Source organism: Paramormyrops kingsleyae, chromosome 3, assembly GCF_048594095.1.
Source record: "Paramormyrops kingsleyae isolate MSU_618 chromosome 3, PKINGS_0.4, whole genome shotgun sequence".
NCBI classification, from domain to species: domain Eukaryota; kingdom Metazoa; phylum Chordata; class Actinopteri; order Osteoglossiformes; family Mormyridae; genus Paramormyrops; species Paramormyrops kingsleyae.
Window position 1 is genome coordinate 7441730 of NC_132799.1, and position 22952 is coordinate 7464681.

The 22952-nt window shown below is 46.5% G+C and overlaps 2 protein-coding genes across 6 annotated transcripts; one reads left to right on the forward strand and one right to left on the reverse strand.

The window, feature by feature from the left end:
* Positions 1-4566: 4566 nt before the first annotated feature.
* Positions 4567-16424, reverse strand: LOC111859516 (actin-related protein 2-B). 2 transcript variants are annotated; one of them, XM_072709512.1, is made up of 10 exons: positions 16286-16424; positions 14144-14254; positions 12952-12966; positions 10415-10630; positions 9700-9772; positions 8713-8849; positions 8448-8597; positions 7212-7357; positions 6970-7102; positions 4567-6214 (listed from the first exon to the last, which is right to left on the reverse strand). In XM_072709512.1, the coding sequence occupies exons 1-10, from the start codon at positions 16331-16333 to the stop codon at positions 6044-6046; spliced, it is 1200 nt and encodes a 399-aa protein (XP_072565613.1). In that variant the 5' UTR covers positions 16334-16424; the 3' UTR covers positions 4567-6043. The 2 variants fall into 2 exon arrangements, with proteins under 2 accessions (XP_072565613.1, XP_072565614.1); XM_072709513.1 differs by lacking the exon at positions 12952-12966.
* Positions 14302-22922, forward strand: LOC111858552 (N(4)-(Beta-N-acetylglucosaminyl)-L-asparaginase). Of its 4 annotated transcripts, XM_072709517.1 has the most exons (10): positions 14302-15767; positions 17298-17411; positions 17575-17713; positions 18031-18187; positions 18716-18761; positions 19592-19630; positions 19722-19803; positions 20938-21028; positions 21305-21409; positions 22084-22922. In XM_072709517.1, the coding sequence occupies exons 1-10, from the start codon at positions 15653-15655 to the stop codon at positions 22210-22212; spliced, it is 1017 nt and encodes a 338-aa protein (XP_072565618.1). In that variant the 5' UTR covers positions 14302-15652; the 3' UTR covers positions 22213-22922. The 4 variants fall into 4 exon arrangements, with proteins under 4 accessions (XP_072565618.1, XP_072565615.1, XP_072565617.1 ...); XM_072709514.1 differs by lacking the exon at positions 20938-21028 and having other exon boundaries at positions 15314-15767; positions 19722-19810; XM_072709516.1 differs by lacking the exons at positions 14302-15767; positions 20938-21028 and adding an exon at positions 16340-16426 and having other exon boundaries at positions 17301-17411; positions 19722-19810.
* Positions 22923-22952: the final 30 nt, after the last annotated feature.

Genomic DNA, 22952 nt, shown 5'->3' on the forward strand with positions numbered 1-22952 from the left:
GGGGTTACGATTTTGGGATTGGGGTTTTTCCCCATAGAAATGAATGGACGGCCCTCACATAGATACGAAGACGAGTGTGTATGTGAGGCCTCGCTAACGCGCTCGCTGTTCTCGCATCACAGCAGCAGCGTTCCTAGACTCCGGACCTGGAAACACAAAGCCGGCACGTTCAGCTCGCATCCTTACGCGCGTTACGGGGAAGTGAGAACTGCCACCGTCATTCGGGATGCGTGTCAGAGGCAGTGAGTCTAATAAGAAGGTGGTCGGTTCAAATCCCTTCGGGCCCAAGCTAGGCATTTACCCCCGAATTTACCACCCTGCCTACTCATTTGTACGTCATTTTCGATAAAAGTGTCTGCTAAGGGAATATACTGTACTGTAATTAGTACACAAACACTAAATAATTATTCAGAGCATTCGATTAGGGCTTGATGTGATTGGTTGTTTGACTGTCAGGGCTGCCACTCATTGGACGACAGAGTCTCTTTCACACCCCTCCTCCAATCCCATGGGGAAAGCAAAGGTAACTGAGCCCATTTTTTCACGGTCTCCCTTTCTCGTTAATTGCTCTCTCCCTCTCTCAGTACTGCCGCTCTTGAAAACATAATGATCTGCTGTTGGCCAGACTGTCGCACGCCAACATGAGATGGCCTCTTTTTTTTTTTTTTTCTTTCCCACCCACCTCTAACCCTTCTGGGTTTTTTTAATTTTAATCTCCACGCCTGGCAGTTATATTTTATCAGCCCGGTCCCTCGACGGCCAGACGGCACTGTAAATGGGCGTCTGGTCTCTCTTTCGGGCCTTGGCAGGTAGCGAGGTTAGGGTTATGGTTAGGGGTTAGGGTTAGGGGTTAGGGGTTAACCCTAACCCTTCCAAAGTCTTCCTTTCACACATCCTGAGTCAGGTGACGGCTGCAGCACGGCGACTATTTTCAGTTCTGGGTCACATCAGATAAGATTCCTTCCTGAAGCAGATCCAGTGTTTCCACAATCTCTTCTTTTCCTCACTCTAGAACCATCTGCAGGAGTTTTTTTGTTTTCCACCTTCCCTCCCTCACTCACCCCCCCCCCCCCCCCGGTCTTCCCTGAGGCCGGCTGTTTATACTTCAAAATGACTTCCTTCCTTCCTTTACAACCAGACCCCCTAAGGTCGGCAGTGGGGGGAGGGGTGTGCGCTTAAAAGTCTCCTATGTAATTGCAGTCCTCCTCCAGGACTGTGTCTATGGTGGCTTCCTGGGTGGGGTAGTACCCACTGCGCCCCCCCCACCACACACACACACACACATGCAAGAAAACACAGAAAGACGTTTGTGTTTTTATCTGTAAGGACTTCCCAGTTTAACGTAATTAATGATCCTCAACCCTCATTCCTCTTCAAAATAAAGTTCAACGTTCATAAGAACAAAGTTTACAGCATTAAAGTGGTAAAAATGAAAAAAATCGTTTGTTCTGTGGCATTTTTTATTTATTTTTTTCGCTATTGTTGCTGGAGCATTCCCCTAAAACTTGTCCTTGTGAAGCTGGGCACGCACACACAGACCTGTACTCATATCTTTGTGGGGACTCTCCATTCATTTCTATGGGGAAAGCTCTAATCCCAACATGATGCCCTTAACCCCTACCCAGCCCTAACCTTAACTATAAGTAACCAAACTAAATATGAGACCTCTGGCATTTTTAGTTTTTTTTGATTGCAGTCACAGATTTTTATAAAATTGAGTTTCCCCTTTTGGGGACTGAAAAAATAGTCCCCCACAACATCACAATAGCAGGTTTTTTTTATCACATACCCCCCCCCCCACACACACACACACAACTCCCACACTGATAGTGATATTGGGGAAGTGGCCACGGTCCGACAGACCAGGCTGCTAAAAACACAGCCCCCATCGGGCCAAGAGCAACAGCAGCCTGGAAGCCGCAGGCTGCCTTGCGGACGGCTATTTTTAATCCACAGACATTCTCCGACGATACTTGGATGCGAGAGTCTCTGAGCTTTCCTCAGCTGTGGTTACTGTTTGACTAAGCCATGACGTCCAGCCCAAGGCCTGGCCCGTGCCCGATGTCTGCCCGGTGTCTCCCCGGCCCGTTATCCGGCCTGGTATGGGTCACCTCACCCACGTCTATACCAGACAGAAAAAGCATCGTGCTCGGCCCTGGATTAATGCAGTGAGAGCGGCGTTAACGCTGGAATTGGGGCCTCTCATGGAATCTCCCAGCACCCCATGGGCACGGGACATAGCCCAAGAACAACTGGAACGCAAGGCTGGTTTAGTGATAATGAGTGTGTCCAAGTGTGTCCGTTCTCTAAGCATTTTATGTGGTCCCAGTGGGGTTCAAAGATGCCCCCCCTCCCACTCCATCCCCACTCTGTCAACCACAACCTATACATCTGGACCAGGGTCACCCCTCTGCTTTCTGTCCCACCCAACTGATCACATGTCCTCCTTCCTCATAGGCTAAGGCAGGGGTGGCCGATCTTATCCAGAAAGGGCTGCTGTGTATGCGGGTTTTCACTGCAACTCCCTAATTAGATTACTCATTAGAGGACTGATTGGCTGAGGAGTCCTCACGCCTGGTTTTGTACAGCTGACTTACAGGTTATCCCAAAAACCTGCATACACGCCGGCCCTTTGTGGATAAGACTGGCCGCACGTGGCTCCACAAATTAGCAGCCGAACCTGTGGGCCGGTTTCCACCCAGGTGCATCAGCTCAGGAAGGGAAAGGCATCGCATCGACGTATATGTTCGACAATGTTTAAAAAAAAAAAAAAATTAAGACAGGCAGCTCAGGTGGGCAGCCTCAAGGGTCCTCGCAAGCAATGATTCCACTTGTGCTGTTGCTATGGAGACAGGGAGCAAGTCACAAAGGAATTTTCTTTTTTTTTTGGGCTCCACAGTGAAGGCCATGTTCAAGACACTGTTAGCATTGTGTCACTCAAGACTCCAAATCGCTCCTATAGACATCTCGCCTCGGCTTTCACAATCTACATTTTCACATTCTTACGCTGCCTTGCCTCATGCCACTTTGATGTAACACATGGGCATCATTATTTTCTTGTATTCCGTTAGCAGATTTTAATAATTTAAAGGTACATAGTATTAAGCTGTACCCATTTATATACCTGGATATTTTTATTAATGCAATTCAGGTCAAGGACCTTTCTCAAGGTCACATCAGCAGTCGGAGAGGGTGGTTCCTGAGCAGACCGCTGCGTGACGGCTTCCCTGCTCAGGCACCATTTACTGTGAGTTGCTGATAGCTGGCGCCTGACTATTGTGAGCTTTTGTTCAATACAATCAGAGCTGACCTTTTTTAGCCTGCATATACAAGTTTACGCAGCCTGAATACATTTTATCGGAGGACAGACGAGGTAAACAACTGACATTGCTTGTTGAGGCCAGTTTACTTTTAAAAACGATGTCTACGGTATTAAAACCTCTATTAAATACTACTTCAGTCATAATGACACATGGAAATTGATGTATCAATATTTCAAGTGTGGCACAATTTGTGCATTATCTTTGGCTCTGAGACAGACCTGAATGCAGTGCTTCCTTTAGCAAATAGATACGCATTAGCACCTGCGGATAAACTCAGAGGCTGGCCGAAACGGGCCTCCTGCTTCCTTCTACCACACGTTAAAGGTGCTTCTAGTACAATCCATCTTAAACGAGGACACCTGCATCTGAATGTTCTATCCACCACTTATCACCGTCTGACGGACTAGCGTGGCGACGATCCGGGGCTTATTTCAGGCAAAGACGATGTCAGTCCGCCACACACACTAAAGAACATGCCTTTGGATGGTGGGAGGGGGGGGGGGGGAGCCAGTGTAAGCAAGGAAAAACCAACAGAACCAGAGCTGGAGCCATTTTGAAAAAGCGATACATTACCAGCACTTCTATAGTAAACAAGTGAACTAACTTTGTTACTATGCTATATTCTAATTGCATTTTCTCTGTAGAATTATTATTAGTTGAGAGCATCTGGCAGGATACACATAAAAACAGCCTTTCACCCCCCCAGCATACAGGAATAAGGACCCAAAATCTGTGAAAAAGAAAAACATCCCTTTTCTCCATTTGGAATGGCCAATAATCCCACGCGAATTTGAAAGGGATGAAGTCCACTCCGCTTACGTACTGTCACACACCACGCTGGGAAGACAGTCTGTTCAGTTCCACGTGTGGTCCTGTAGGTGTCGCTGTACCACACTGAGGGGAGGGCATCTTACCCATACAACAGAAGGCTAGGCAAGTCAGCAGTCTGTGGACCACGTCGCCAGCGTTGCAGCGGTGGATCGATCCCAGATCCTCTCTGCAGGACACACCTGCTTTGACTGGTACATAACTACAAGGGCTATTGCAACTCTCAAGGTAAAAAAAATAAATAAAAATGTTTATATCACGTGGGACCATCAACGTTTGGAAAAGTTTCGCCCACTGTGGCTTGTGCTCACACTCGATATACAACCACGAGGAGATTCTACCTGTTCTCACCTGTAATCTCACGTGTAACACGAATCACAGCAAGGCCCAACCCACTCAATAATCAGACACAGCGTTATAAATCACTTTGCTTTATTTAAATCAGCGGTAGGGCAGTTATGGTATGACAGGGAAGAGGGGGGAAAATAAAAAGTCCAGTCAAAACAACTGCCCTTGGCACTGGATGAACATTTATGTTTAGGGGGGGGGGTAAGAGGAAAAAAAAAAAGATTATATATACCACACATGTGGGGCTCCTTAAGTATCAGAGCCACACAGTAAACTTAAATACCAGCTTACACAACCTCTCCATGTCCAATGGCCCTAAGCTCATTACACCCCCAAGGCCCTATGACTAACCTCCGAGGGGGCGGAGAATAAAGGCACAGTGCCCAGCCCCCTCCCCCCCTTTTTTTTCCCAAATCCTCGTTATTCTCATTTTGAAACGGTAGGGCGAACCTCCACGTGGAAATGGTGGTGACAGCACAATACAGACACGTCCTAGAGATCTACTCCAGATTATTCAAAATAATAACGATAAAAACTAGACCAAAAGAAAAAATCAACCCCCCACACCACCCATTAAAAAATAAACTATTCATGAAAAATGAACTGTCCTCACAGCAATTGATCAACATTTTTTTTTTTTAAACCTGAGTGGGAATTGGGATTTAAGAAAAAAAAAAACAGAAAGTTCCAGTTGATTCCAACGAGTGTTGACCTTAACCCTGACCAGAACCATCCAAACACAATCTACCTGATCCCCAGATCCCAACTGCCAAGTAAACCCAATCCCCAGCGAAGCCTTGCCCACCCACTCACTGATGACCATGTGGAGTGTGCTCACCTCCTGGCGTAGGAAGCAGGGGGGGGCAGGAGCGCATGTGTACCCCTACCATCATTTAAGTTGGCTTCATGCGTCCACACAAAAAAAAGGGACTTTTGGGTTTAAATTATTAAGTTGTGCCCCCCCCCCCATAACAAGCCCCCTCATACACTCTCAGCTGCCACAAACTCAGTGGGAAACTGATGACGACGATAAGAACAGCTAAAGAGAGCAGTGTGACAATCAAAATCTTAACTGGGACTTAAACACACGCGTGTGCGCACGCGCACACACACACACACACACACACACACACACACACACACACACACACACACACACACACACACACACAGCAGGGCGGGGCTGAATGATGAGCGTGCCCAGTTCAGACCAGGCCAGGCCAGGAATAATGATGGTGAAATGTTTGGCGGTCGAATTCAGAGATGGCTACGCAGCAGAAAATAGAAACTTTCCCAGGAAAACCTTCAGAAGGACTCCGCCCCTCCACCCCCACAGAACCAAACTCATCCAACCCCCCCCCCCCAGGCTTCGCTACCTCAAACTGACAGACGAGTGATTCTATAGGGGATAAAAAAAAAAAAAAGCAGTTTAAAAAAAAAAATAAAAAAATCACAGACACAGACAGACAGGTACACACCACTGGTGTTGTTCTGTGTGTGCATGTGTGTCTGTGTGGGGGGGGTGTGAAGGAGCAGGTCAGGGCTTATCTGACCGTGACCCCCAGCTTCTCCAGCACCCGCACGCCCTTCTCCTGGTACTCCTCACGCGTGAGCCAAAAGTTGTCCTTGTCCTTCATGATGTCAGCCAGCACTGCCCCGCCCAGGAACACCATGTGCTTGCGGCGAGGGGGGTCCTCGATTCGGATCTTGAATTTCTGTAAAGGGGGGGTGGGCACGCAAATACACAAGCGCACACGTGCCGAGTGCAGGGGTGGGGGGGGGGGGTTGGAGGTGCGGGGGTGGCATGAACACAAAGGGAAGAGATTTATCCATGTCCCACGATAACACCAGAGGAAAACGGCGATTAAAAGACAGTGTATTATTCTGTCAACAAAGGGGAGAATTCTGCAATTTTACAGTGTCTGATCTCAGAGAAGCTTTAAATACCCCTTAAGTTTGCCCAAATAAAAAGTCTGAAACAACTGGCCAAAAGGTTGGATTATCCAGTGCAAATATAGCGGACAGCCATGTCTGAAAAAGGCCTTTCAGCTCGACGCCCACAAGGCTTCTACTGGCTTAACCAAGGCTCCGATTAGCCACTTAGCTTTCAAGTTCCTCCACATTAATATGCGTTAATTTCCCATTAATACATCAGCTTGTAACAACTCACAGGACCCAGAGACCAAGGCTAATGTGAGGTCCCTCTGGCCAGATTTTGGGTGCATGGGACTGTCCTCCCCCCAGTCTCACAACACGTGTGTCCCAGCCCGCTTTAAATTCATGCCAGATCCAGATCCCTGAAAGCCTGCGGGGCACTTGTGTGTAAAGCAACAGGGCCATTGTTTTCTCTATACCAGGCTGCTGTTGAGTGAAGGGGCCAAAACTGGGATTCGTCTCCATCTGCTGGCCAGAGGTCCACACTGCAGCTTGCCGACACACTAAACGACACGAACCCAGAAGTCATACTCACCGACAGCTTGTCCACGTCACCCTTCAGCACACGCTCCAAGTAGAGCTGCTTCAGCTCACGCTCCAGCCGTGAAGGAAGTCCAGGATACATGGTGGACCCGCCTGACAGCACGATGTGTTTGTAGAACTCCGCCCTGCAAGTGGGAGAGGAGGTGTGAGGCTAGGTCACCCTCTTACATGTGATGTCGCTGATCATATGACCAGATCCACCCTATGGCAAGCGCTTGGAGGGGGTGAAATCACCTGGTGTCGATGTCTGCCGCCTGGATGGTGTTGAAGAGCAACTCGGCCACACCCACGCCCTCCACGTTGATCAGGTGGGGCTGGAAGAGGGCCTCGGGCGCCTCGAACCTCTCGCCGCCGACCTTGATGACCCTTCCGTCAGGGAGCTAGAGGGCAGCAGAGCAAGCGGAGGGGCTCACATGAAGGGTGCAGTGAGGTCAGTGTTGAGGTGCTCGTTATGCAACATGAATTCAACAACCGGGCTTACATGGCAGGGCCTCAGGGAACGGAAGTCATAGGCTCATTCCTCAACGAAACTGACCAACACAAGATAAACCCGCTGCACTGTCCTTATGTGCCCAGTTGGTGGCATAGTAATTAAGGGCCCAAATTTAGGTCCAAGCTAAAAAAAATATCAAATCCTACAAAAGACTACTGTTGCATTCTTTAGAGAGTTTATTAATCTGTATTCTTTCACCAATAACTCACTGTATGAACAGATAAACTGTGTAAGCCTTATAATCCCAACTTTGTAGCGTGAAACCACTGGGTCTTTTGGCCAGGAACGACGTTAATGACTGAACGCACACTGAAGAAAGTGCCGGAAACATGGCGTGGGAGGGCATAAAGAGCCCATTGACGGCTGGACGTCTGAAGTCCGGGGTAGGAAAGTGAAGTCGGGTCAGGGCGTGCGGGACTGCGACCATGCGGGAAATGATGCGACGTGCCGCTTAGCCTGCCTGCCTGCTATAGTGCTGCTCTTGTTGGACCTTTTTTTCCCCACCTTGGAAAGAAAAGCACACCGAGGAGGAGTCACGGGGGTCGCCGGCTGTCAAAGGTCAAGCCACACCCAATGGGAGGCGGGGATTCCGAGAGGGCGGGCATGAGAACTATTCTCATTGGTCAGCCAACTCACAGCCGTCCCTACAAACTGCGCACCACTGTGTCCCGATGATGCCTTGGGAAACCCTTTCTGAATCCACCCCACTCTCCAGTGTATTTTGATACAGGCTATAAACAAAAGAACAAGGGTCCCCTCCCCTCTCAACTTGCCATTAAATGTCAACTAACACGGTCATTTGCAGAATGCAGAAGCCACCCCTGAGCCCATGGATGCCTGCATAATCAGTTTAGAACTTTTTGGGGCAGATCATCAGAACTGTACACTACGCACAAGCTTAAGAAGGTTATGAAACTGATAATTTATTTAAAAGTTTGTCTGCATGCTGTTGGTGATGGAGGTTGTTCCAGACCAACCGTGTAGGACTCCACCAGCACTGTGGTCTCCAGGGCCAGCTTCTGCTCCTGCTCGATGTTGTAGCCCACGTAGCAGAGCTTCTCCTTCATCATGCGCACCGTCTCGAAGTCGGCCGAGTGGTTGAAGGCGTAGCCCCTCAGCAACAACAGCTATGAAGGAGAGAGGGGCAGCCTTCACACGACCGCTCTGGAGAGATTCCGCGCCGGACAAGAAGGCTGGCGGACAGGACGGACGAGTACAGGGGGAGGAGGAGAGAACGGGCACCTTGATCAAGTACCGGGTTATGTCCCTTCCAGCGATGTCCAGCCGCCGGGTCAGGTGAGGCAGGGAGAAGCCCTCGTAAACGGGGCAGATGTGAGTTACGCCATCGCCAGAGTCCACAACCACACCGGTCAGCAGACCTGGAAGTGGGACGACGGCACACTGAAGCACCGCAGGGCAGCCCCCGCTAGCCAGGCCTCCCCGCCAGCGCCCCCTGCTCCTCGACCATTACTGACCACATGGCAGGTCAGCATGGTCTCAAACACAGCTCACTTAGCCATCTGCACCAAATTATCAGCTTTTTGTGCTCGACAGATGAGCCAAAACCATGACAACAACACAGGGCATCTCAACCACCGCGTGTGTATGGAAGTGATGCTTCGGCCATGATGCATCTCGGTGACGCCGAGTGAGCTGAACCAAACCTGCCATGTTTGTGAACTACAATGAACCTGTCAGGGTTTGTCAAATGCAACCGTCCACACAAAAAGTACATTTGGCTACGTAGATAGATTTTGTGCTAGGTGAGCTTCACCTGCTCCTACGCTGACAAAACGTGCTGCAGTGACTTGTAAACACTGCAGTGCACTGCACTGCAGAAAACATAACACAAAATGAGAAATAATTAGAGCATTAACCTAACAGCACCTTTAAACTTATATAAAACATGAAATGCTGTAAGTGGGACGACGGCACACTGAAGCACCGCAGGGCAGCCCCCGCTAGCCAGGCCTCCCCGCCAGCGCCCCCTGCTCCTCGACCATTACTGACCACATGGCAGGTCAGCATGGTCTCAAACACAGCTCACATAACACAAAATGAGAAATAATTAGAGCATTAACCTAACAGCACCTTTAAACTTATATAAAACATGAAATGCTGTAAGTGAAATAAAATTTTATGAAATCACCGCAAGGAAAAAGTTTGTCAGCAGGAAATCAACAAGGTTGGCGAGGGTGGCGTATGGGGGGGGGGGGTCAGGTTACTTACCTTGCGCATAGAGTGTCAGCACTGCCTGGATTGCAATGTAAACCCCTGAGAACTGATAGGTCTCAAACATGACCTGGAGAAAAGTGGGGGGGGGGGGGGGTTAGACAGCTAAGCAAATGGCACATGAAAATGTGGAAAAAAATGTGCATGCAGAGTATCCTCTGTCTGTACTGTTCTTGTCAGACAGGGCCAGCAAAGCGTTAGGAGCAGTTTACTTCCATTTCCCATGATGCAATTTGGTCTCCGAGTTGCCCCTAACAAAGATGGCCGAGAAGGACACACCAGGAGTGCAAAGAGAGCCGCGCCCTTGTGGCTGCCCCCCACCCTCCCAAAACCATGGCTGTGTTTATCATTCATAAGTGCGTGTGGGGCATCAGTGAAAGACTGGCTTATCACGATTGATGGTGTGGTTTAGATGCAGAAACCCAACCAGGAGATAAATGAAAGGAAATTATGCCTCCCCATCAGACATGGCTGGAGTAAGGGAACGCAAAGACCAGGAGCAGCACATGGATGCAAATATTAGAATCCCCTGGCAGTCTTTCAACACTACTTACATACATCAACAAGCCAACTATTATTTAAAACTGACAACACATGGAAACATCGTAGCTCTCATTGCCTTTAACCATGTCGACCTCCAAGGTATTCAGCTGAACTCTGAGGATTCGTTTTGTAGCTCCGTAACAGCATTTTTCCTTCAGGTAGGACTCACCTCGATGATCTTCTCCCTGTTCTTGGTGGGGTTCATGGGTGGCTCTGTGAGGAGGATCTTGCAGTTGCGCGACTCGATGTTGAGCTTCTCGGGTCCGAAGGTGTAGTCCCACAGGTGCTTCATGTCGTCCCAGTTCCGCACGATGCCGTTCTCCATGGGGTAGTTCACCTCCAGCATGGACCGCAGCTCACTCGCCTCATCCCCCACCATCAAGTCCTGGGGGGCGTCACAGGTCAGATGTCACCTTGAGCAATCCACTTCACCCCAACTGCTCCAAGAGCACCAGACAAACGGTCTCAATATGCCACAGAAGAGCAAGATGGGAAATGCGAAGACTGAAATTTCATTGGACTTGCTCCTTGTAAAATGACAAAGACATTCTTGATCTCTGTTAAACGGCCATTTCACATGTTCACCCATCGTCATTAAAGAGCAAACGCCGGTCACTGTTTTCCTGTAACAGCCACAGCTTGGCTACTCTGGACGAGCTGTCAGGACTGTTAGAGGATGACAATGGAGGGGTGGAGTCATGCTTTCATTCGTAAGAACGGTTACCTTGTTGCCATGTTGTAGGCGACACTGGTGAGAAGTAAAGTGTCCAACCAGGAATGTTTGGATACTACAAATGGAGACGTGAGCAGTACGGCTACCATAGTATGCAGAAACTGTTGTTTTTCTCCTCTGAGGTCACGGCAGACACATATAGTCCACCCACATCAAATCTGGCAAACTTTTGCTCGACAGAGATGTAAACAGCGTAGCAGTCCACACTGCCAGTGGGCATCACTGTGCCAGATTGCCTGGTAATAGGACTGGCTGGCAGGACAGGTACTTCCCTGTGCCCAGTTACCCTCTTTGCCTTGCTCTCTGCTGAGGTGACAACAGGGCCATCCCAGGCCCCTGACGAGCGAACAAGAGCAGATCACACAGCCCAGCATGCGGCCCATGCACTGTTAGTAGTAGTTTCCAAAACGTCGTCACTCCTTTGCAGTTTTGGGATGCAGTTAATTCCCTCCCACACACCCACCCAGTTGCACCTCACTTACACATTTCACATCCAATCGTACCTTAAAAAGCACTCTGCGACCCCCCCCCCCCCTCGTGTCTGAAATGTATGACTAACTGTGTACACCTCATCAAGTGGTTCAGTAGTTCTCAAAGCCCTCAGCCCCCCCCCCAAAAGATATTCCACATTTTTGCTCTGTCCAAACATTTACACACTTGATCTGACTTGCTGACTGATTGCCAAGCTATTCCATGCTCAGGAATGCAGGGAATGGACTCAAACAAAAATGCAGACTGGCTGAGGACGGGGACTGAGGACAGGGACTGAGGACAGGGACTGAGGACAGGGACTGAGGACAGGGACTGAGGACAGGGACTGAGGACAGGGACTGAGGACCACTCATCTACTAAACTCCTGATGGTTACTTTCAAAGCTGAAGCTCTGCACCCTGAGCTGCATAGTGACTATGATACGGGAAATCCACACCTGGATGTCCATTTTCCAAGTTATAAATGTTTAACATCAGCAACTACTAACACAGAGTTAAAATAATCATCTTTTCACAATGAACATACTTCAAATTCCCGTTTCAGTGTGATAAAGATGAAAGGTAAAAATATCCATGTACTTTATCAAATTTAGCCTGGACTTAAGTTCCTATCTAGGCAAGGACACCAGATTATATTAACCAGATTGATTCAACTTGTTTAAAATGCAGTCAGTCATTGATAAAAAGAAATTAGAGGACATCGAACCAGCCTTACACTGGTTTCTGTCCAATTAACATTTCAGATTATTGCGTTATTGGTTTTTACTGCCCAGAGCACTAGTTCATCAGTTACCGAAGACATTTTATTTTTGAGTCCCCTTAAATTTAACTACTTCATTTTCCCTCAACTTACCAACCCTGTATTACTAACTCATTCACATCCAAAGAACATCTTTGTGTTTTTAATCAACCATGTGCCGCCGTTTCTGTTTTCCATTTGCTATAATGCCTCTGCAGCATCTGAAACTTTACAATCCCCTAAAATGCTACATAATTAACAATACCCTTAATAATCCATGCGTCTGCCGCAGTACTAGACACGAGGCAGATCTGCCACCGCTATTATTATTTGCATACCTTCCCTCGATCATCAACTTCCACACTCGTCTCGGCTTCCACAAAGCCAAATTAAGGCACCGAATAAGGGATCGTGTAACTCTGACATGTCTCTTCTCCCTGGATACAAGGCCTACGCCACTGCTGGCTGTGCCCCCCCACCCCCCCCAACAGAGTGTCAATCCTCCCACAAGTCCAGGGTTAAGTAAAGTTCAGCCAGGCCCAAAAAAATAACACTGCAAAACCCAAAATACAGTTTGACAGTTAGGGACAGATGGCATTCTCTAGTCAAGACAAATTTTGCACACAGTAAAATAAAGGCATCATTTTAATAAAAGGAAAACAGAAGAAGAGTCTTATTAAAGCCAGGCAGACAGGGGAGAGGGTGGAGGCCACACACACATTCACAGAACAATTCACACTTACCATCTTTTTGCTATTCTACCTCAAACAGAGACAGAGACAGAGACAGAGAAGGCAAACAGATGTCACGGACGAGGCAGGGAGTGGGAAACGAAGCAGTGACGTGACCCAGCACAGCCTGGGTTGGAATCCCACAACAGAAACTTCTGCTGTATCATTTAATATCAGTCACACAGCTGTACATATGGGTCTTTTTAAAAGCCGTGTAAGCAGTTTTGAGATAAAAGTGATTGGAACACAAATAGCACAAGTATGGGAATTCTGTATTCCTCTCCACTTAGCATTAAGGGCGAAACGGCATCACTGGAATTGCCTTGGAACTGCCCACATCTGGCGCAATGGGAGTATATTATTCCCCGAAGCACCATACTTGTCTGCCCAAGTCTCGTTACAATTGGAAGTACGACACCAAAAAAAAACAAGGGACGTTTAATAATCCAGAATGTTTCAGAAAGGCCAACCTGAGTCAGGGAAGCTATTAAGATGAAGAGCAGCAGACAGAATACGAGCACTACAATGATCTGAAATCACTAGGCAGGCGCCTCCCAATGCTGAACCTTACGGTTTGTTTGGTTTTGAGCGATTCCCTTTTTCCCTGGAGCCTGTCTGCTTGGTAACTGTTGCTGAGATGAGGAAGCGAAAGGAAGCTGAGCTCCTTGGCTTATTGGGCAGCCGGCTCTGTTTGAAGTGGAGACCTGGCAGTTACCTGATAATGTTGCTACACTACATGCTTTTTTCTGTTTGTTAACCCATTTCCTTCTCATTCTTCTTCCCACACACAGGTCAGCTTTGATATAATGAAGCTGGGTGTGAAAACCTGCCTGATCCAGTCAATTACCCATTTGTACACTATGGAGTTGCATACACACCTTCTGAATGACCTGCTTAGATTAGAGCCCTTCTTATAGGCTGCAGTCTTGGCTAACAAAGTGCAGATTCTCTGCTTTCATTTCTTAAACCCTACAGCCAAAAATGTACGGCACAGTAGTTATTTACAGTTGCATGAACGTGTCATTCACAGTCAAGGCACCAAAGTGAAGCTCTAATAATATCTGATGGCAATACTTGAGTTCTGGAGGAACATTCTGGAAGTCATGGATTTGCCACATCAAAGGGGAAAAAAAAACAAGAATACCAAAAAAAAATTAAGTAGCCAAGACAAGTAGCAGGCGACTACACGTAGGGGGCGCTGTACCTTGATCTCGATGTTGCCCACTTTGGCTGTAGAGCGGATGATGGGTCGTCCCACCAGGGCTGGGAAGATGTGCTCGGGGAAGTTGGAGCCAGCATAGCCACACTTCACAAACTGGGGGGGGGGGGGGGGGGCAGACGGGGGTGGGGGTGGGGAGCGATGGGCATTGGTGTTAACAGGAAATATTATAAACACCTGGACATGCATCTGGGAGGCCTTGGCATTAAGGATAACCACAGAAGAACGAACATAAGCCTCAGGAAAGGCCATAAACATATCACCTTTACGGACATCACTGTAACCTGTTTTAGCCTAAACACAGAAACATTTAAACTATGATAATGACCAGAAAGGTCTTACCTAGCTGCTGAAAGTTAAGGTTAAAGATAGTGATTCATCTCAGACATGACAAACAAGAACTCTACTGTCAGGCTGGATCAGTGTAGACGGCCAACACGGCAGCACCCCCATCCATTCATGCTGACACTTCAGTATATTCTAACAAGATTTTTTTAAAAAGTCAATAAGAAGCTCAGCTCCCACCCCAAGTAAGAAATCAGATACCCAACGTAGGACTGACCCCGGCATCAAGGAAAACTAGAAATATGTCTGTGTTAATACACTTCTCCTTGTTCTGAGTCAAAGACATAGAGTAAGAAGTTTTCAGTGGACTTGTCAAGAAACTCCTTTTACTGGAAGTACCTAGTTATTGTCTTACTGTCCCATTAGAGAGCCACTGATGCCAAAAATTCCAGGAATTGAGCTGATTATCCAAATCAATAACCAATGATAAGTAAAGTTTGAAGTAGCAACCGTTTTATATTATGGGCCAAAAAGGAAATGTTTTCATTTACCTTAATTTACAGTAGGAGAAATGCATCAACTGGAATCAGATCAGGACTAGGACCAATTTTTGTGGTAATTAGATAATTAATTATGAGCTTGTCTGGATTGAGAAACAGCATGCCTAGTGTCCCAGAATGGGGTTTGGGGATAGTCTTCAGCATCCCACCTCAACAAGGTAAGAAAGTCTCCAACCAAATTGCTCAGGTTCTTTTATACGGAAAGGCAAACTTTCATAGTCAATAACCAGGACAAGCACTTGGGGACCTGCGGGCGGAAGCTACCAGTATATTCAGCGGAAGGGGTAAAAAAAAAAAAAAGAAAAGTAGTGACTCCATGATTTTAAAAATTAAACAATAATCATCACATTTTAAACATAAGTGTTGATTGTTTTCTAGCAACGTTTTAACGTGTGCATTTAGTTAAAGGGTAGTCTCGGGTCTAACCATGTGACATTCTTACTTATGTCAATGCCGGAAGCAGTCGGTAAAATAGTATATGCACTTTAATGCAATACCGTAATACGGTCCACCGGTACGATCACTATATCTTTAAATATTAAAACCATTTTAAACATCGGAAGATAATAATAGACTATAGCAGCAAAAAGAAAATAACCCACTGGCCAGCCAGTGTCGTAGCAAGATTTTAAACTGAGCGCCTGCACAGATGCTGACGGCAGCGGAGGGACGTCCTGTCGAGTTCAAGCAGGACGCAGCAAGCATAGCAGCTGGGCGGATCCTTACTACCATCCGATGCACTGTCCTGATCGACAAGCTATTTGGTAGGTATTACTTCTTTCCCCCATTCAGCCGAGTAAAGTTTTTCAGTTGTAGAATATGTCTAGTAATGAAAGAAGCACGCTAGGTGTTGCAAGGATACTGATCATTCTGAGGCACTAAAATTTCTTTTGTTTCCTTTTACCTGCTAACATGGAGCTCTGTGAGAAGCTGTTGGCTGAGCAGAGCTTTGCAAGCAATGACTACACTAGAAGAGAATGCAGAGTGCGAGAGCGAACTAGTGCTGCAAGAAGGCAGTGGATTCACTGCATTGCCGCGCGATGGAAATTATATTATGGGTTTCCTAAATATCATACATTGTGTGCTCCCATCTAGAGCCACGTAATGTACTTAATGGCTTTGGAGAATATGACAAGCTGACAGAGACACATTCCTTTGCCTACCCACCCATTTAGGCACTTTCTACTTCCTGTTTCAGGCTAATCTATCCTCGCAATATATATTATTTACAACTCCGATAAACAAAACTTTACGACAAAATGCAATTTGGCCTTAGACATACCCCGGTTCCATTGTCACAAACCACCACTTTCCTTCCTTTATTGTCCATTTTTCAGAACCCAGAACCAGCAGACCACTCCTGCTTAACTTTCTTCTGCAAGCCGGAAATCGCCGCTCCAGCACCCGCAAAGGGTTTCTTCCGGTATATCTGACACGTGATCTCACCTCCCACCTATACGGCGGCGCACGGAAGTAATGCATCCCCCAATTAGACGCCACGCACACAGGTCACGTTTATAGCGGCGCCTTCCATTTGACACGCGATTTGAATGACAGCCAGAATAATCCAATCATAACGTGGGCCTCATGTTATCCTACGTGCTTCTTTGAATGAGCAAAAAAAAAATATATATAGGTAGGTGTCTGGTCGGGGAAGCTTGGGTTGTGCTAGATATTATTTGGGCTTTTAAAGAATTACGTTGTCTGTTTTGCCCCACTTGTTCTTTAAACGGTGCTGCTTATTGCAGTTTGACGTGATTTACAGTATTCGTTTTCAGTCTTGGTGCAAATTGTAAATTATGATTTTCGTCCAGGTCAGGCCAGGACATAATTTACAATTATGCTTCATCGAATAGCTGCTTTAAATGTGAATCAGTTATCCACAACAGCTTAAAAACAATTTAAGTGCATTAGTCGAGGTGCTTCAATACCAAGATTATTCACAAAGCATTATAAATACTCCCTGACTGACTCATTTGTGTTATTTCATACACGTTATATATAGGCCCTGCAGATAAGGCTGTTTCAGTCAGCTAGCAATATGCAATGTCTTCAACACACGTGACGCCCCCAAGTTTAGAAATGCACGTATATATTTATTTGGAAATTTGCTTTGAAATCAGATTTTATAAATATGAACTGTACACATTTAATTAAAATTTAAAAGTCCAAATGAGTTTAATGTATTTTAAAGTAATTGCCTTGCCATAGCCAAACATGATTCTTTAACTTAAACCCATACCGTTGCATAAATATTTCTGCACAGTAGTTAATGGACTTTTAACGATATACAGAAGGGATGGCAGCGATAGGTACGTGGCCTTTCTCTCAGTCTGCGGTGGAGAAGATGCAGCGGATGATATCGGCCGGAGAGCATGCCACCGACGCTGTAGAAGAGGCTATGGCAGGTGGGTCGAAGCCCTCCCTTCGTAGGGGTAAAGCTACGTTTCTGGGGTTTCGTATCGCAAACTTTTAAGCCTGGGAACGGGCGGGACCCTGACCACGTCAGCAACCACATGGGTAAAGTAATATAGCAAATAGTCTTGATATAGCAAAAACGCTTTCGGCCAGAGGTGGAGGATAACCTGGAGACCGGGCGCTTCGTCGTGGGACGAGGCGGTTTCCCGAACAGTGCCGGTGTGTTGGAGTGCGACGCAGCAATCATGGAGGGCCAGCCTGGGCGTTTTGGTGCAGTCGCGGCTTTGCGAGGGTAAAACACCATGCATATGCATTATGTCTAGACTCATTAACATTCTTATATTTCTTGTTAATTGCTTCACACTATAGTAGAAAAGATTTTTGTCAGATGATTATTATGAAAACTGATTGAGCTATTATATGTAATGTTCATGTATGTCAATGAATTAAATAGTTCACGAGTTAACACCTGGCCCATTTATGCAGCTAGCAGTTTTTAAAAGCAAATTATGTTAAATACTTTGCCAAAGGGTTCTTTAGCAGTAATCTCCAGGGATGTGAACGGGCGTCTGCAATTGGTGACGATCGTGTGGTGTGTGCGCGCGCCAGAGTGGGGACCCCCATCCGCGTGGCACGCCGGGTGTTGGATGGCAGCCCACACAGCATGCTGGTCGGGGAGGGAGCCTCAGCATTCGCCCAGGACCAAGGATTTTCCCTGGACCCCGACAGTCGCATGCTGAGCGCGCCCACAGCCGCCGCCTACCTGGTGCGTTAGTGTTTGCACTTAAGTGCAGACCAAGTTTTACACACCATCCTAACATAATTAATAATGACACAAAAGCAACAGCAAGACGTCTCCTGATAACAGCACGCATGAACCCACTTGCATTCAAGTGTTCTTCAAACACATTCAATGGGGTGACGCTAATTTGTATAAAATTTCTCAGGTTGAACGATGCCGTGTATCTGATGCAGTAAAATTCCCTGCGTGCTTTTGTTTGTAACCTGGTGTTTTGCTCGTTTCCACATGAGGAAATAAAGGATAAAAATAGGTTATGAGACGGTGGAATATTTTGGGACATCATTAAATGTGCTTTTAATAGGCACTAATAGAGAAATTAGTTTTCACACAGCAGCATTTAATAAAGTATTTTCTTCCGAATACAGTTTATGCGGTGAGAGAAAGGTAATAAACACTCGGACAGAGGGTTGTCAGTTTGCAGAGAATAAAGAAGTATATCTTGTATAGTTGTATGAAACAGAGCCTCTGATCCATTATTTTTATTGCTTCTAGGAATTTCTTCAAAAGCAGAAAAGCGTCCCTGGACATGACACTCTGGGTGAGAACGTAATCAGTATAATTGCATCTGTTCCTTCTTGTCCTGGAGGTGCTTGTCGCAGTTTTTCCACAGCTGGACTTAACTGAATAAGAGCTCACGTGCGGTAAAGCCTGTTTTTCACACGAGGGCGCTGCATGCATTTCTGACGCAGAAAAGCCGTCTTCTGCTTGCTCGCCTTCGTTGTAGTGATGTGTGAATCACAGGCCGGCGGCGCCGTAAGGCGGGGAAAAGTTAGAACGATTCCGAGCCCCCCTGGGTGATAGGGGGCCTAGAAAATTTAGAAAATAACTGGATTGGTCTGGACTGTGGAGCCCAATATGTCTAGCAACGCTCCTGATCACAGGTACATTAACATCCGGATTCTTATTGAGATGCTTTAGTTTCCCAAGGCTAATTAAGGCTTTTATAAGTGCAATAGTATTAATTAAATTAGTTAATTAATTAGTTAAATGACCTGGCAGCTTTTCTGCAAGAGTTTCATATTTGATCCTCTTTTCACAGGTTTTTTTTGTTTTGTTTTGTTTTTTTCTGAACCACAGGAAACAGAATTTTAGAACGTACTGTGGTTTCTAACCTCCTGGCTAAGTCATAGCTATAGTTCATTTCAGTAGTTCCTTTTGGAGTTTCGGTCAGTGCATTTGTCCTGAACCTCACTACAGTAAAGCTCTCGGGACTGTTCTCTTCCAGTCAGGGTATGTGCCGGAATGTTCCATGCGGTTCTGTCAGACGGTATTCACTGTCCTGCACAGGACCCTTGTTTTGGTTCATTTGATGAAAGTGCTTTTTTAACACCTCCCCCTCCCCCCCCCCCTTTATTGCATCCTTGCTAGGGCTCATTGCACTAGATCTGAAGGGAAACATCACTGTGGGTGAGTTAGCCCCCCCCCCCCCCCCTAAGCTACCTGTCATTTCTTTTTGACACATCCCCCTTGATCTCACATCCCTCATCTTGCTCTACAGGTGTGTCCAGTTCCGGGATCCCCTTCAAGGCCCCTGGGAGGGTGGGCGACTCTCCACTGCCAGGCTGTGGTCTATATGCAGACCAAAGGGCAAGTGAACACACACCCCCAAATTATCCCCCCATTTCTTTTTTTTCTTCTTAACCTTCCATGAACTGTGAAGATAACTTCATAGGATGACAGTATGTGATTAAAATACACATATGTACGATAAACATGATAAATAATTTATGCTGTTGTGTATTTACCATGATACTTGCATGCATGGTGTAAAAATAGCATCTGAGGGGTAATTGGTTTCTACTCTTAAATACATAATGAGAGATAAGTGTGAAAAGCTGCAGAGAGACAGAACAAATGCATATGAAGACTGATAAGACCTGAATTAGCACCGTACTGGCAAAACAACCCATTTCAGCTTTTCAGATCCATTCACATGTAATTGCTTACAAAATTTTTAAAAAAGTGCAGTCTTAGTGGAGCTGTTCCTGTAACCTAGAAACAATCCACAGCTGATTTGAATTCACAGCCTCGTAACTTGGAAGCAAATTAAAAATGCAAGGAAGAAAAAGACAGCCCCTTCTCCCCCCAACACAAATGGTATGTCTATCTCCCACCCCTACCCCCCTGCCAACAAAGAAAAGCACTATTCAGCCCTGTCATTTTTATTAAGACATTTGGAACAATACAAATGTAAACCTAATTTTACTAATTGCACTGATACTGTACAGAGTTAGAGGTGCGCTGTTTAATTAATTCCTCCCGCTCCCCCTACCTCGGGATTCCAATGGGGCGACCCGAGGTCAATCTAACCCCGCCCCCCTGCCTATATCATACTTCTGAGTGGTTAACAGCCTAGCTCAGGAACTAGAGGCAGGGGGGTCACTGCCATAAGGTTCATTGACCCACACGGTGACATCATACCATTGACGTGACGTGCAAATGAGAGAAAACGATTGCGTAAATGTCACCATTTTTATTTTATTATTTTTTTTTTTAAATGCGCCCACTCCATGCAGCCGCTGGAAAGGTGGCGTCCTGCGCGGCTGCCCGTGTCGCTCGTACCTAAATCAGCCAGTGAGCAGTGGGGAGGATTCTCTCAGTCCCTGTATTGGATTCCTTAACCAGTTGATCCCAGTTGATCCTAGCTCACTTATTGGTTTATGTTTGTTAGGTAAAAGACAAGACTGAGCAGGCCTCTGTTTGTTTAACTGCTCCCATATTACTCCTTCACAATTAGCCACAGGTGACGGGGATAAAATCATGTCCTACTGCCCGAGTTACCATGCTGTGCAGCTGATGAAGCAGGTAACGCCCCTACTGGTGTGTGACAATCTCGATAAGTGCACCCCAGCGTTGCTAAGAGATAGAAAGGTACTATTGACCAGCTGGTAGGATAGGATAAACTAGGCTTCTAAAATTTTGAGGTTATATTTGACCTCCCAAGTTGACATTTCTACTCTAATGGATCTGCATGGAGGGGGGTGTTGCGGGGATGCTGGTAAATCAACTTGACAGAAGCCGGCAGACGCTGAAAGGCACCATTACTGCGGCCAGGTGCTTACGTGCTCTCTGTGCCCACAGGGCCGGGCTCCAGCAGAGGCCTGTGAGGCTGTCCTGCAGGACATTGCTGAGAGACTCGGCACAGACGAGGGCTTCGAGATTGGCCTGGTGGCCATGAACATCAAGGTACTCACTCTGCTCCTTCATCACCTAAAACTGGCTATTGGCTTGTATTTTCATTGAAGTGAGTTCAGGATTGGGCCCTTTTTGGGTCCGTAGCCCTTGGGGAACAGTTTCTTGATACCAGTTGGTTAGGTTTTAGCTGGTGTTAGGGCAGAAGTTCTCTCCCTTTGTCGCTCAGTGACAGGCACACCATGAGGCTATTAGGCAATTGAGTTTAGAATCACCCAGTTCCTGGCCGTCTGTGGCTACTTGGCTTGGGGAAGCCGTGCAGATGGTGGGCGACGGCAAGCCTGCTGGGGGTCCTCCGGGGCTACCAGCCGGCTGGGGGCCTGGATTGACCCAGAGGGGAGCTGGGGGAGGGGGGGAATCCTGAGGAGGAGAGGGCTAACAGATGGTGTATGTGTACGGTAGGACTCACTGCCAAGGTCTTTGGATAGACCCATTTCATTCTCAAACTAACGTAGATTTTTGGTTGTTTTATATACTTGAACACTGAGACCAATTTACAAAGATGACTTTGTAATGTTTGACGTTCATCACATGCCCACATGCAGCACACTACCCTCCTTCAGATGTTTCCTTGTTCCATTGTTGGGTGTCCTCCGGATGGAGCTGAGAGGTGGGGGGAAAAAGTGTCCCCAGCCTTGACCCAGGGTGCACGTTTTGCCTTTTTGCAGGGAGAAATGGGAGCAGCCTCCTCTTTGAAATTCCCATACACATTCTGGAACTTTGGGATGGCTTCCGTAGAGAAATGCATTCAGAATCCAGTCACCTGGGTCAATCTTTCCGCAAATCAACAACAATGACTGGTCTAGCTTTGCACATTCGTACATTTAACACTGTGTGATTATACGTCTATAAATGATAATTTATAAGGAAACTAACCCAATACTCTTCTGTTTAGTTTCACTTTCCTTTATGCGAAAGGGGTTCTATTCTCAGAACTGTGATGACAAGCCTTAAGTGAAACTTAAAAATTTAAGCTTTGTAACGGATTAGGTAATTAATCTTATTACATGCAAGTCTCCTGCCAGACATTGATGAGTTGGTCCAAAACACTGACTGAAACAATTTTATCTTGATTTAAACTGGGGGTGTGACTGTCCTGGTTCAACCACCCTGTGCTGTTCATTCATGGCCCCTTTCCCTTATTTCCAGTCATATGAGATTGAGCTGTGCTTTCTCTCATAAAGAGGAACTCTGCCTAAGACAAAGCCTCATTGTAGCACTTAAAGTATTGATTCTCCTGGTATTAATTCTGAAACAGCTGTCTGTTGTTTTTCTCCCTTACCACCATTTTTCTTGAGCCTCAGATAAAGTCCCTGATTCTTCTTCCCAACTCCTTACCGTGCGTTTCTCTTCTTGGAATTCTTGGAGTGCCGGAAATATGATCCTATTGACCAATGAAATGTTACACAGCTTCTATTACACTCCTGCTCTATGTGCATATAAACATGTTTAATCTTCGAATTCAAATTAAGCATATATTTGTCATAAAACAATAAAATTTCTCAGTTTCGACAGCTGATGTGTTGTCTTTGTTCTA